The 14,378-nt window shown below is 37.5% G+C and overlaps 1 protein-coding gene across 1 annotated transcript in view; it reads left to right on the top strand.

Moving 5' to 3' along the window:
- SIM1 (SIM bHLH transcription factor 1) overlaps window positions 1–14,378 on the top strand; it is a 45,244-nt gene that overhangs the window by 22,330 nt on the left and 8,536 nt on the right. Inside the window, exon 9 of the mRNA XM_058802431.1 lies at window positions 11,527–11,692. Within this exon, the coding sequence (XP_058658414.1) occupies window positions 11,527–11,692 (166 nt within the window). The remainder of the gene's footprint in view (window positions 1–11,526; window positions 11,693–14,378) is intronic.

The following is a 14,378-nucleotide window of genomic DNA, read 5'->3' as shown; positions in this document are numbered from 1 at the left end:
TAGCCTGTAGCTTTGATTGTCTCTGTACTATGTTTGGCAGCTGGTAGCCTGGGCTGCTGCTGTAGAAAACTCTCTGACTTAGGCTATGGATTGCTGAAATTCATCCAAAGGCATTGCATGCTATTTTTTTCTTGCTGTTTCCAAAGATTGTTTTGCACACAGAACAAAATAATAACCTTTAATGACTGCTTTGTTAGGCCTATCTCAATGGAGTATTTGCTCACAGAAACACTCTATTTGGGGATAAATAATCTGATAGCATCCTCCCCTTTGCAGCCAAACTTCTGGATGGTGTTTGGCTGCAAAATAATTCTGTTGATCCTAAGCTTCTGGCAGTATAGTTAAACAGTTATCTTTCAAAAGATAATCAGCCTCTTTAGTGTGTGATAATCAGAAAGATAATGAGCTCTCTGGTCTGTGAAAAACAGCAGCGCGTGTATGGACGTGGCTTCACACCAAAGAAAACTGCCTGTCAGTGTGACTGCAATGGTGTAACATGAGAGCATGCAAATGGGGCTTCCATGGTGATATCTAGTTAAGGAAAGCAGTAGGAGAGAAGGTGCACAGCACAGTTTGCACAGTGTGACACTCCTGAGTCGCTCTATGTGGGCTACGGCAGTGGCCACCACAAGCACAGCAAATCTCATACGATCCTGTGTGCTGCACTCTGCACTAACAAAATCAAGGGTTCAGTTCCTTCAGCTGCAGATTGGCTGTAGTGTTGGTTGGAGGATGGTTGTAGGTTGGCAGTGGAGTTGATCTGCATGAATGCTGCTGTGGACAGTACTATGGGAACAATAAGAGTGTCTCTGCTTAGTCAGAGACAGTCCTAAGCATTCCAAAGCCCTTGATGAATATGCATGTGGAGCAGTGACAACAGAATGGCTAAAGCCAACTAAGGCCCTGACTGCTCCAGTCAAAGCTATGACCAAGAGGACAAGGTACTAGGCAGATTAAGATTTCTAAAGAGGACCATAGGTAGATATTATTGTGTTTTATTAAATTATTTTAATTTATTTTTGAGAAATTTTAGATCTTCCTATTAAGTATTTGACTACCCATAAACACTCAACCCACTGGAGACTTAAATAAGCTGGATTTTTACATGGGCATGCATTTCTTGAACTGCATATGTTAATGTAGAGTTTTTGTTATAATTGTCAAAAAGCAATAAAATTGCCACTAAAAAAGTCTTCTGAATTTCCTAGAAAATGTGGGGTAACAGCAGTAGAGCAAGAGATGATGGTTTAACTTATTTTGTGGTCCAGAGAGTCCAGGGAGTCAAACAGGTTATCCAATACAAATTTAAATGTTTAATGGACCCACTTAACAAATATAACCATGTATTATGAAGACTTTGAGGAGACAGGCTCAGTGATTATTAGGAAATTATCAAATAAAATGGAGACTTATGCATTACATTAAAACCTCATTATATTTTCTTGTTATTTGCCTCCTGTTTAATCAGCATAAAAGTCTGCATTGTATGTCTATCAAAGCTGGATGACCAAGCTGAGTCAAATAAGAGCAGAGACTTAGACCCAAGTGGCACGTAGTGTGTGTGGGATCTGGCTCCAGTAGAGGTTTGGCTGTGGATAGGAAGGAGTTTAAAAATGGTCTGACTCTGGTCCAAAAAATGAAATGAGAAAACAGGTTTTAATTTGAAAAAAAAACAACCCCCAAAAAAACCCCATTCTCCCCAAAAGCCAAAATTCCAATGCAAATCCTTGCCTGTCTTCCTCCCCTTACCTATCTTAAAATTTTAGCCAAAGAAGGGTGAAAAGTGGTTTCCAGTTGAAAAGTAGTTATTAAGTATTATAGCACATTTTTTTTCTTGATGGCAAGAGACAGCCCTCAGAGGCAAAGTGCCCTCCCTTGGTCAAACCTGAGGAACTCTGGACTAGTGAAGCAGAAAGATTTTTGTTGTAGAAAAATACTGGTCCTCCTAAGGAAGGTGAGAGTCTTACAACAAGACAGGACTAATCTGATGGAAGAGGAAGGGATCTGTTGTAAATGGGACACCCTACCAGATGGAGTTCATGAATCCTTTTGCACTCAACAGGCCTCTTCACTATGGGGTGTAGCTGATCAGAAAAAGCAGTGTGGAATGATGGGGAAGTTCATTATGCTGCATGCAGATAGAAAATTTCCCAAAGAGGAATAAATAGAGTGAACAGTAAATAATTTTTCAAGCTCATTTTCTTTTTCCCTCAGATAATTTATTCCCAGATCACAGAAGCTTATCCAGAATGTCATCACAGAAAAGCTAGCTAATTTTTTAAGTGTTCACCATAGGATCTTAGGAAGGTTGTCACAACAAAAGCTTTAATTATGGGGAAAACAGAGGAGATTAGAAAACCTGAAACATCACAAAGTTTTAGAATAAATTATTAAAAGTAATGACAGCAAATTTTCAGGACCTCTCTTCACAGTTTCAGAGGAACTGGGGTATGAAACTGCTTAACTAGTGTGGTATAGAGTGTAACATAAGAACAGTGACACGGAATCAGACACATGTTGATAGTGACCATGGGAAATACTTTGGAAAGAGATTAAAAATAGGACAAACATGCAGTTCATGTATCCATGTTTCCCTAGCACTTTCTCCCAGTCTCCAAGAAACATATGAGATCTTTGAATGTATTATTTGTCAATGTTTTGTGGGGTTTTTCCCCCCATAAACTCACTGGTTTGCTTTTTGACACCATGTTGGCTTTTGCCAAGGTTAAGTAAATGGGATAATAAAAGCCTCCTTTTTCTTCATTCATTTCATAGCCCATAATTCTTGCCTTAGAAAAAGAAGTGAAAAACTGCTTCCTACTCGTATCTTCCTTCTCTTTGCTACTCACAATTTACTGATCTTATTTTGTTCTCCTGGTCACTCTTTTTTAACCTGAGGAGAGTCCTTAATTTTTTCTCATAAAAAGGCTGTTCCAAGCTCATCATCATACTTTCTTTCCCATTCCGTGCTTTTTCAAGTTTTCAGATAAGATGGTCAGAGCATACAATGTTTGAAATGTCAGTGCATGAGGAGTTTATGTATGGTATAATTATGCCATGATGTGCATTTTCTTATACACAGGACAGCCTGTGTTATATCAGTGACCTCTCTGCAATGTGATGCTTTTTTTTAAATGAAAACTCCCACACAGTTTATGTGGTGAATCATATAGATCAGAGGATTGTTCAACAAAATTACTAGTTTTAGAAAGAAAAATGTGAGAGTGGAGTTTTCTAACTATAGTTAAGCCCTATAGTTAGGGCTTAATGTTATATATCACCCTAATAACTCATAGTCTGTAGCTACATAATTGTATTTTGTGGCTGCTAAACACCCAGATATAGGACTTGTATCCACTTCTGTTCCAGCTCTTCAGTTACTGTTACAAAACATAGAGCAGCCAATCTTCAAAAAACATTTTTGTGGTCTCCCTTGCCATGAGGGGACAGGACTGGTATGAAGTACTTATCTCTAAAAAAGTCCTTGGATTGAAAACGACAACCTCCAACAACCTTCATGAAAATCAAGAGGAGCTCCTACTCGTTCTTCTTATTACATCCCTTAATGGGATGTAGAAATTATTAGCATTTGAAAACTGTTAATGTATAATCTCTGCCAAAAAATCATCAGCATCCTCTGAAATCCCTCATCACAAGCATATCATACATCTAATGTGCTATTTCCAATAATTTCTGCTTAGTTAGGTGCACAATAACAATGGTATTACATGTATTCAGTCAAATATTTTCATTCATAGAATACATATCAAATTTATTTTAGCAGTTTAAATATGAAAGTTTTATGTCTATTTAGTCAAGCATTACTATAGTGAGGACTTCAGTAGATTAGAAATAAATTAATCCAATTAAAGAACACGTCTGTGAAATGTGATATGTCATAGGCATGAATGAGCTGTTTGCACAGCAACTGTAAAGAAATCATTAATGATTAACGATCTAGACGAGGTTTAATCAAGGATAAATGGTATAAGGCATAGTTAAAAACATTTACATTGCATACATGGAGATTCTGAAATAATAAAAGAATGTTTTGCACCAATAGTGACACGGGTATACTCTTGGGAAACGTATTTTCTGTTATCTGTGGTGAAGAGCAGCCAGGGGCTGAAGCTGAGTGTAAGCTTAGTACTGTTAGCTATTGTGCATTGATAGAAGGAGGTTGTTCCTTCCAACAAAAAGATGAAATTTAACAGGTCAGACAGAAAAAGATATATTATCAAATATGTGTTAGTTGCAATAGCATATTGTTATCCTCATCTTCAGAGCTAATATTCAGCAAAGTTAAGGTAGAGATTCTCAGAAGCAATCAGTGCTGGGCTAAATGTGACTCTATCAAAACAAGAAGTTCCCTTGGCAGCCTTGATGGTAAACTCAGGGAAGTGCCAAGTGCTGAAGTCCCAGGATATGTAATTCATCCAGTGCAGCACCAGTAGCCTGTGAGAGGGTTGAGAATTGATCCAGATAATTTGGCTATTGGATCAGTGTCTGGTGGGTGTCATTGGTATTCAAGGTATATTTTTTTAGCACATAAGAATATTAAGAATTCTGAGATATGAAAATCTAGTCTGTATAAGAGCAGTCTTTTGCAATGTTGCAGTGTTGCAGTGTTGTCATCAGACTGGCGTTCTGTAAAATGGGAATAACTCTACAGGCATGAGAAAACTTAGATTTATATGACACTAATTCCTGAAGATGTGCTGCCTAATTGCACTTGCTGATGCACTGGGGTGACATTGATTTAATGGTCTAGTAAATAAAGGCAAATACAGGTCTCCTTTTTGGAGCCAAAGGTGGTAAGGCATGTGGTTTAGAATGACAAACTCTACCTTCAGACTGCTGAAAAATCTGCCCCATCATGATTGTCTAGAGGCCGGGATGTTTTATATAACTTCAACTGGCAGTTAGATGAGTGCATTATGAGATGAGAAACCAATCATTGAATATACATAAAATTTCTCTCACAGTAGTTGTCTAGAGGAAATCCTCAGACATTTGTGTTAAGTGACCCATACAGTAAAATTGGTGCTTCAGTTTTTCTGAATGCATAAAATAATTAGACTTCCTGGGTTGGATTGCTTTTTCTTTAAAAGCAAATATGGAAATATGATATTGTGTAAGTGAATCTCATGGCTGGACAAGTTGTAAACTTTGACTCAACAAGATGTAAACAGCCACTGTTGTTTGTGCTATTTATGGAGATAAATGGGTGCCTGGAACTTCACGAAGGGATCTGATACACAGAACTCATACTTCTCTGAGTAGACATTAGGTGTGCTAATAATAAGCAACCACTTGAAAGATTTCTGGAGAGTTTTTCCAATTGCTTTGGTGAGCAGTAGGTCTGGCCTATATGGGACTATTCACTCAAGAAGTTTTAGAAAGGAGATTTGCTAACATTATCCCTATTACTGATGGAACAACTGAGGGGGGGAATAACTTTGAGGTTTCACAACTGAATGTCAGCTTAATTTCATGACAAGCAGTGAGCTTCAGTAGCTTTTTCCTTACTTTGTCCTGAAATTTGGCTTCCTGTACAACCTCAGGGAAACCTTATTCTGACAGGATAAATCCATAAAGGGATTGCATATGCTCCTCCTCACAAATCGCGTGAGCAGACCGAGGCCTTTGTAAACATTTCTGAGACACATTGTACATGAACCGAGGACACGGCAGATGAGGAAATTGTCTGTTTTGTTGTACCATCTGCTGATTTAGGAAGCCATGAAGATGACAAACAACCAGAATCTGTTCTCTTTTCATTCATCTGCTGAACAGTGAGTGCTCTGTTAGCATTGCATGAGCTGGAGTGTGGAAATGTTAAAAGTCGCAGGCAATGTGTAAAAGTAGAAGAGTGATATATTGCAGTATTGTGGTCAGACATTCATGAGAAAGTGTCTGATTTTTACCACCTTCATGTCTGATTTTAGCCAAACTGCAGTAACTCAGAAAAATAGACTGAACATTATTGACATTAGCACCTCTAGTTAATCTCAAAGTTTTTATTGTAAAACTGGCAGAACATCTGACAAATACAATTTTCCTAATTTTTAACTAAAAGAAATGAAGAGTGTGTATGACCCTATCCATAGATTTTTCAAGTAAAACTAGAGGAAATTAAGAACATTTATCTTGTATTCAATAGAAAGAATAGTGCAACCAATTGTAATTAAACCTTTTTCATTGTCATGAACAGTATTTTCTGCTTTGCTTCAGTCAGGTGAATGATTGTATCAATGATGTAAGAATCTGCTGCACTAAGATCATGTAATGCTTTTACTCTCAACTTGTACTTCATTAGTCATTTAATATGTGTAATGAATAATGTGGATGTAGGTTATCCAGTGTTTGTCAAGTCTTGATGTTCCCATCACACCTTTTCATCCAATGCTGTAACTCCATATATGAGTTATGAAATTTATACTGAATTTCCTTGAAGGTATCTAAATTCAGTGTCTTTTGAAGGAATTAAATGCACAGTAAATGTCTGCCTCTTTGTTGGTTATCTGCGTATTCTCAGTTACTGTATGTGTACCTTTCTGGCATGTAGTGTTACTAATGTAAAAAGATGCTTTTCCTCACAGTTTTGCAGAATTTTCCTTGAACTGAGCATTTTCTCTTATTTTCTGAAGATTTTCTTCTTATTTTGAAGGTTATGCTGCTTATAGCTCTGGACATGTAAGATCTGTATTCTTCAGTCTGGTTGCCCTTCTGAAGTACTTTTGGATGAATCTGGTTATTTATTATTTACTAATGAGTGTCATGCTTTCACTTCTTCTTCGGAATACATCTTATTTATCTTCTCTTTTTGTTTGAGAGCATTTTCAGGGCTTAAGTTCTCTTCTGTTCCATAGCCAACACTGTCTTTAAGTAGGGAGTAATAATATCTTGAAAATTATTTGTGCCTTTAGCTGTCTAATGCTAGTGTCTAGTCTCACTTTCATGGTGAGCTATAGTAGTTCCAAACATCTTCATATTAACTGAAGAAACACAATTACAATGAAAGCCCAGCTTGTCTGTAGTTTTAGTTTGTTGTGAGCCACTCTGGACCTCTGTCTTCCCAACATTATTTCTGTCATGCTGATTCACCCTTTCCTCATATTTTTTCCTTCAAAAAGCCCACATTAAAAAAACCCTCTCATTTTCTCTTCATTTTGATGGTGAGCTCTAACCACATGCTTAGTCACTGTATTTGTGCAAACTCTCCTGTTTGCTGAGAATTCAAGTTTTGTGGTCCTCTGATACTCCCTTACTGGTTTGTTTTTTTTTTTTTTTTTGTGTCTGTTTGTTAGTGATTCATTATCTTTTACTCAGACTTTGGTTAGCTAGACTATTGCTACCTTTTTCATATAGTACATTTTGGCCATAGTAGTAGGGAAAAAGTTCTAAAGCTGAATTTTGAGATTTCACATAAGTGTTGGAGATTCACTTGGCATTCAAGTCATGTACAAACAGATTGGCTTCCTCTTCCAAACATTGTGCTCCTTCATCCCTTGTCCTTCACCATCTTTGCAGTTTGCTGTAGCTAGATGTCTTTAGTGAAGAATGTTTTGTACTCAGCTTTCAGATGCTTCATTGCAGAGAAATGCAGTTGGTGCAGTCTTTGATCCTCAGTTTTTCATGGTGTACATGTAGTATACCTATAAATGCTTTCAAAATCAGGTTCAAGCTTTATAAACAGCACTGAAAGAGCCAGAGGCATGCCATAGAGTGGAAATGCTTCTGGGAGTTAGATCTGAGAAGACAATGGGAAACAGCATATTGTAGCAAGGAGATTTTATGCTTTGTCTTCTGAATTTGCTTACAGTGAAGCCTGGCAATCCAGTCTGTAGGTGCCTGATAATTGACCATACCAGCCAGATTCTCATATGGGGAGGAACGACAAGATAGAGGAAAAATAATAATAAACAATTTTTGAACCACGTGCTACCAAAAGCATATGCATTCATGTCCTCTGAAGAGTCAAAGAGGACCTAGAATTTCCATCCAACTATGGAAAGAATTGCTGTTTCCCATCATGAAAAGGTGGAGGTCTTCAATGTGTTTCCCCTTGCAAAGAAGCATCACTTTGGTCTTGTCTGGATTCAGTTTGATCCATCTGTTCTTCATTTAAGAGCTAATTTCCTGTAGTTATTCTGATGTTTTATAGTGATGATAGTTGCATCAGAAAATGAGATAAATACTAGATTGTCAGCAACATACTGTTAGCAATCAAACACATGCCATATCACTCTCTCTCAGCAGTCTCATGTAGATAGATGTAGATTGTATGGATCCCTGTGGGATCCTGAAGGTGAGGACCTTGGAGGAAGAGGCTTGTATCCACCACTTTTTTTTTAATTATGCATAGAACACAAGATGCTGTACTAGCGTGTGGCTGTGACTGTGTAATAGAGGATTCAGGAGTCTGAGAATAAGAATGTGGAGATTATAGTTCCATGTTGGTGAAAGTTTTATAAATTCCTCTAGGAAGCTGTTGGAATTTCCATCTGTAGTTTGTATATCACTATGAGTCCTGCTTTCTCTAGTCTTTTGTCTCACAATGCATATGGATATACTCAAAAATGTTTTCATTTCTTAGTGGAACATCTTTTGCATCTGATATTGAGGACATCGGACCCTTCCTCCATGTTTTCTTTCTTTTTTAACTTCTGGTACTTATCTTGTGCAGCTGCTTGATAGTGTTCTGGTATCTCTCTTGGTTGCTCTGAAGGGTAGCTCCTCTAGGACAGGGTTGAGATGGTATTGAATCATCACTCAGTGATGAAAAAAGTCCAGTATTTCATCTGCAAAGAGAGCACAGGAGTCTTCTTTTTCTAAGGGAAAACTCAGCATCTGGCAGCAAGAACTGCAGGTAGTATTTTATTATCATTTTTTGGATGAAGTTACTGTTTAAGCAACTGGCTGCAAATACAAGCTTGTCTTGTTTATTCTAAGGTGTGGTGTTCTGGGAGGGTGAGCCCTCACCATAACAATACAAAGGATGTAGAAAAGTAACACAGAATGGCATGCAAGGTTTTGGTAAGTCTGGTTTGACTCTTTTGTTGGGGTTTTTTTTCTGGTTCCCACAACCTAGAAACATTGTAGAGAGTAGTCTCTATATTCTTGAATGGTTGGCCCTTACACATATAACAGCAGACAAGCAGTGTTGGAATCACAGTGTGGTCTGAATACCAGGGTAGCATTTCTCCCAGGGTTTTAAAACTTTTTCACTGACACAAGACAGCAGCAGATGTTTAGAGGGTGGAAAAAAACAGAGATGGGGAGTTAATGGCAGGTGCACAGAGCTGTGGGTTCTTCGGCAAAACCAAAGGTAAAAGGGTTGGTAGGCTGAAAACCAAAACACAACCCCCTAAGGCTCTGAAAATGTACCTACCTAGTTTTGGTTATTTTTAGTTTCTGGTGGTAATATTTTCTACATCTGACACTGAGAACACAAGACCCTTCCTCTTATAATTAGTCAGGGGGAGTGTGTATATCAGGATGAGACTAATAGTTTTTTTCAGGGCTATTGATAGAATCTCATGCATTGTAGCATTTATTAAGACTGTTTGACATCTCTTGTGTTTCATATAACATGGAGATAATTTCCTAGGAATCAGTCATGGAGACAGATGATTTGCATGTCAAGTCAAGGTGTCTGGATGACAATTTTGAGGGTAACCATGGGAAAAATTAATGCTTTCAAAATATGTGGATGAACCATACCTTCCAAAGAGGGCAAAGCAAATCCCCACACTCAGACACTTTCACTGCAGACAGGATATTTGAAATACAGGTATTCTTGCAGAGACCTATCTCTATTAAAGCCAAAATTTGAAGAAATTACCTCAAGAACTACCTCACTAGAACTACCCCAAGAACTTACCTAAAGTACTAATTTTGCATTACAAAGCACTATTTATACTTGACAAATCTCTGTCTGCTGTGGACTGGAAACAGCACAGTCAGTGCAGTTCTAATGTTAGGGATTTACTTACATGTGTTCTATATACACAGACATATATACATTGTCTGCATTGTCAAAAAACCTGAACCTCTTCTTTATCAGAAGAAAAAAAAAATTGCAGAACTGTGATGAATTAATCTGTTGGTTATGCAGGTTTATCAGTGGTTGCTCAATGGTTCATCTTATTTCACTTTTTTCAGTGACTTAGCAAGTTTATTCTTCTACTCCTGACTTTCATATGAAATCATTTCAGTCTACTAAGCTGTAATATGCTTAGGCTGTGATGCAGTTTCTTTCTAAAAAAGTTAGACTCTTATGGCTTGCACATCAATATTTGTGTGATTATAGACCAAGATATTGTTGCTAAAGCTAGGTAAACAATTTATTTTAACTATAATTGATTTATATTTGTATTTAATCTTTACGTTTGGGGTGGGGTATGGGATAATGTGTGAATGGATATGTTGCCTCCCTGACTGCTTAAGAGAAGCATTTTTCTTCCCTTATCCCTTATTTCTCTGCTGATAATACAAAGGAAAAAAAACTAACCCTTCCTCTTTTCCTCCAGGTAGGTAGGTCAGGAAGAAGCTCTTGCTTTACTCTCTTTTAATAAATCATTGTCAGAATAGGTTCCGTATGACTACATGAAAGCTGGAGAGCTCATTTGTTACTCCCCCGGGTATCAGCAGACATGCAGATGTGCGCAGAGGAGTGCAGTCCAATGCATATGCCCTCATTATGCTTAGTAAGACATTGTGAACACTGCCAGTTTTCCTTACTTTTATGTATTCATTAGTTTGAAGAAACTAATGCCAAACTTCAAAAACTGTCATTATATATAGCTCCCCATAGAAAATCTCTATTATTTTGTGGGTGAGGGACAGGCTATTTAAATCACAGGATTTATATTTATTTAGCTGTTTTCCCTGACTGGTAAACTGGTACAAGAAACTAAAAATGGATGAATAAACACTCATAAGACCCATAGAAGAAAAAAAAAAAAAACAACAAAATTTACACAATTGCCTGAAACTTCTTAAGCAATGAAAAATACAACCTTAGAGATCAAGTGTTTCCCATTAAAAATTATTTTGTTCAATTTATTTAGTCATCTGTCTAAGCTGTTATGTGCACCTCACATACACACATGTGAACACACAAAAACACACATAATACACACATGGAAATTTTGCAGTCATATGGTTAAAAGAGTTGTGAGGAAAATGTATCCTATTTACTGCTCAGCTATGTGACCAATGGAGAACTGTAATACAAATCTCAGAAATATCCATCCCATTGCTTTTTATTACTGAAGAAAGCAGATCAGGATGATAACAGCTGGATGCAAAAAGCAATCATATTTTCAGTGTAAAAATACTGCTATTGCTTAGTAAGCTATACTCCATAAATGTATTAGGGGGATATACTGGCGTGCCCTGGATGGTTTTTATTCTTTTTTCTTAAAAATATCTTCCGTTTTCACCCCCCACTAAGAAGAAAGGAATGTTTCCCATCAAGACATGAAGTGAGTTTGTTTCTCACTTTTGCCTTTCATATAGGGACACAGAATATAAAGGACTACAGCTCTCCCTGGATCAGGTCACTGCTACCAAGCCGGCGTTCTCATACGCAAATTCAGCTCCGACCATTACGGACAATAGAAAAGGAAGCAAATCTCGCCTCTCGAGCACAAAGTCAAAATCCAGGACATCACCGTACCCACAGGTAGCTGTCTTTGGAAAACTAAATTAAATATCTTTGAATATCTTGATTTTGGTTGCTACTTTACCCGAATAACTAGAATGGGCCAAAGAACATGTTACTTGAAGGGAATAAAGGACAGCAGGTTATATGAGCTTGAGACAGGAATATGTTTCTTTAAACTGCTTCTAAAAAGCTGGAAACATTTATGTTTCAGCGTGCATAATAAATCATTATCAACAACAATAGCAGCACAGGGCTCAGAGTTAATGAGAAGCCAACAGAAGGACAAGTGAAAATGTTGGTTTTGAAATACTTGATTTGAGAAGACTGTGAGTTTTGCCATTTGAGAAATCTCGCTTTTTCTTACTTGGTCTTTACTAATTCCAAGAAATCTAGAAAGCTGCCAGATATTAGATAGCAGTTAATACTGAAATTGTAGTCAAGAGGAATGAGTTTTGATGAGGGAAAGCAGTCAACCAACTCAGTGAATTGGAACAAGAAAATGTGAACTTTTCTGTGTGTAAACCTTTGAAAGGAAGAAAGCAGTAGGAGGTGGTCATTGGCATCAGTAGATTTTAATTTCCCAAATTTCATTTTCAAGTCTAAGTTGCAAGGAACATATCCCATCTTGGAGAATGGACCAGAATCAATTGGGTCTTTGAACTGAAATTTACCCAATGCGTTTATGCAACTGATTTCTGCAGGCAATGTCATAGCACTTCTATCCTTACAGTATCAAACTTTTAGCTCAAAAAACATGTTTGTTTAAATAACTGTGATCTTTACTAATGATACAAGTCCTGCTGCTCTTATGCCTTTACATAACAGGATATAAATGGATATATAAACAAACTGGATATAAATGTATGAATTCAAGATGTAAGATTGAAGAGCTATGTATTTTTAAAGAGCCTAATATTTAGTAGAATATTTAAAGAACCTCAATATTTCACTGATAATGACCTTAATAACTACAGTTTCTCTGCAGGTGCAATGTTTTCTGAATGGACCTCTAAGAGAGGCCCAATGTGATCCTGAATATGTACATCACTTCCTTGTTTTCTTTCTTTTTCCTCTCAAAAGTACCAAGGATAAGAATTTCAGTTAAATGACATCTTTTGGCACAGGAAGTATTTAACTGAGCACCTAGATATGAATTCCTAATTTTAAGAATCTAACATTTGACAGAGGTTATTATAGCTCACTTGTTCATGCTTGTCTCTGTGAGTTTTTAAAAAAAGCCTTTTTCCTGGATGCACTACATCATTGTAACAATGGTAATCAGTTTAAAAGAACTGGAGAAGATACATACAAATAATTCTAAATTCAATTTTTATGACTGTCTTTGATATATTGTAATTACAGTTCATCTTTCCTTTTGCAGTCCCTTCCAAAGTATTCATTTGCTAGCAGGTCAATCCCAGCTGAAGGCTTGTTATCCTTTCACATCTATCTGATTTCTAAAAGTATGACCTCCTTATTCTTTCTGTCACCAGAGAAAAATACTGAATGAGCAATGCAGCATTGTGGTTTATCAGGCATTGTTGTATGCTTTTGGTTTATCAGGGATTGTTGTATGAAAGTCCAGGGTGCTTAGTCTCCACTTTCATTTTGCATCCTCATTACCAGCTGCCTGATATTAAAGTCACATATTTCATCATTCAAAAAGAAGCAGCCATGTTAGTTGCCAGTATCTTGAAAAATGGTCATGCCATTCATTGCAGCCCATCACCACAAGTAATGCTGGCAGCTTGGCTTTGCCCCTCTGTCATCCTTCTCCACCACTGAATAAACTGTTGAAAGACTAAGAGAGGCTGCTGTGAAGAACATGCAGCAGGTGGTACAGCCTGTGTCGCTCAGTCTCCTGCCCATGTAATTTGCCAGACAGCAGAGGAGAATTAGAGTGTGACTTAAAAGTCACAGCTGAAGAGCGAGATCACGGGTTTTGGCTTACACAGGAGCCTGAGCTGTGGTGAGGAAGGAAGCAGGAAGTTTATTAGTAAAATAATGGCAGTAGGGAAAGTACTTCTTAAAGTCAAGGACACCTATGAGATTTTAAAAGTACATAATTTATTTCCCATTTTCCCCTTTTCTCTTGCTTTCTTATAATTTACTTTGCTTCTCTCTTGAAGAGAAAACGAAATCATATGCTTTATTGGATGCTGACTGAGAATCCTTCACCTTACCAGCTGTGTGTCCCTAAGATAGGTACATGAGATGTGAACAGTATGAAAATTTTACTAATCAATCTCAGCTGAATCTTTACTACAAGGGCAAAAAGTGGGTGTTTCACTCATCTAAGACAGTGTTGATGTTTTTCCTTCAATTTTTATGCAAAAGTAAATATAGCATAATGTGCATCTTGCAGACTCTTGAGCGAAACAGTTCATCGAACTGGAGGCATTGGTCATCATCTGGTTAACACAGTGTGCTGTTTGTACACTGGGCTAGTGGGTTCTGTGAAACCAGCCTCAGGCAGGGGAAGGGGAGCAACCTCCTCAGCAGAGAGGAGAGCAACCCAAAATTCATGGCCCAGCTGCAGAATTTTCTCAGAGAGTCTGAAGAGTGCTTTTCTAGTCCTGTCCCACCAGAGAGGTGCAGAGCTGAAAGAGATGGTGGGGAAAAAACCAAAAAGGCAGATGAAGATTTGATGGATATTTGCAGAAAAAGGAAATAATGAGTTGGTGAAAAGATGCCTGCAGTCTTT

Source organism: Ammospiza caudacuta, chromosome 3 (assembly GCF_027887145.1).
Source record: "Ammospiza caudacuta isolate bAmmCau1 chromosome 3, bAmmCau1.pri, whole genome shotgun sequence".
NCBI classification, from domain to species: domain Eukaryota; kingdom Metazoa; phylum Chordata; class Aves; order Passeriformes; family Passerellidae; genus Ammospiza; species Ammospiza caudacuta.
This window is presented reverse-complemented; position numbering and strand designations above follow the sequence as displayed.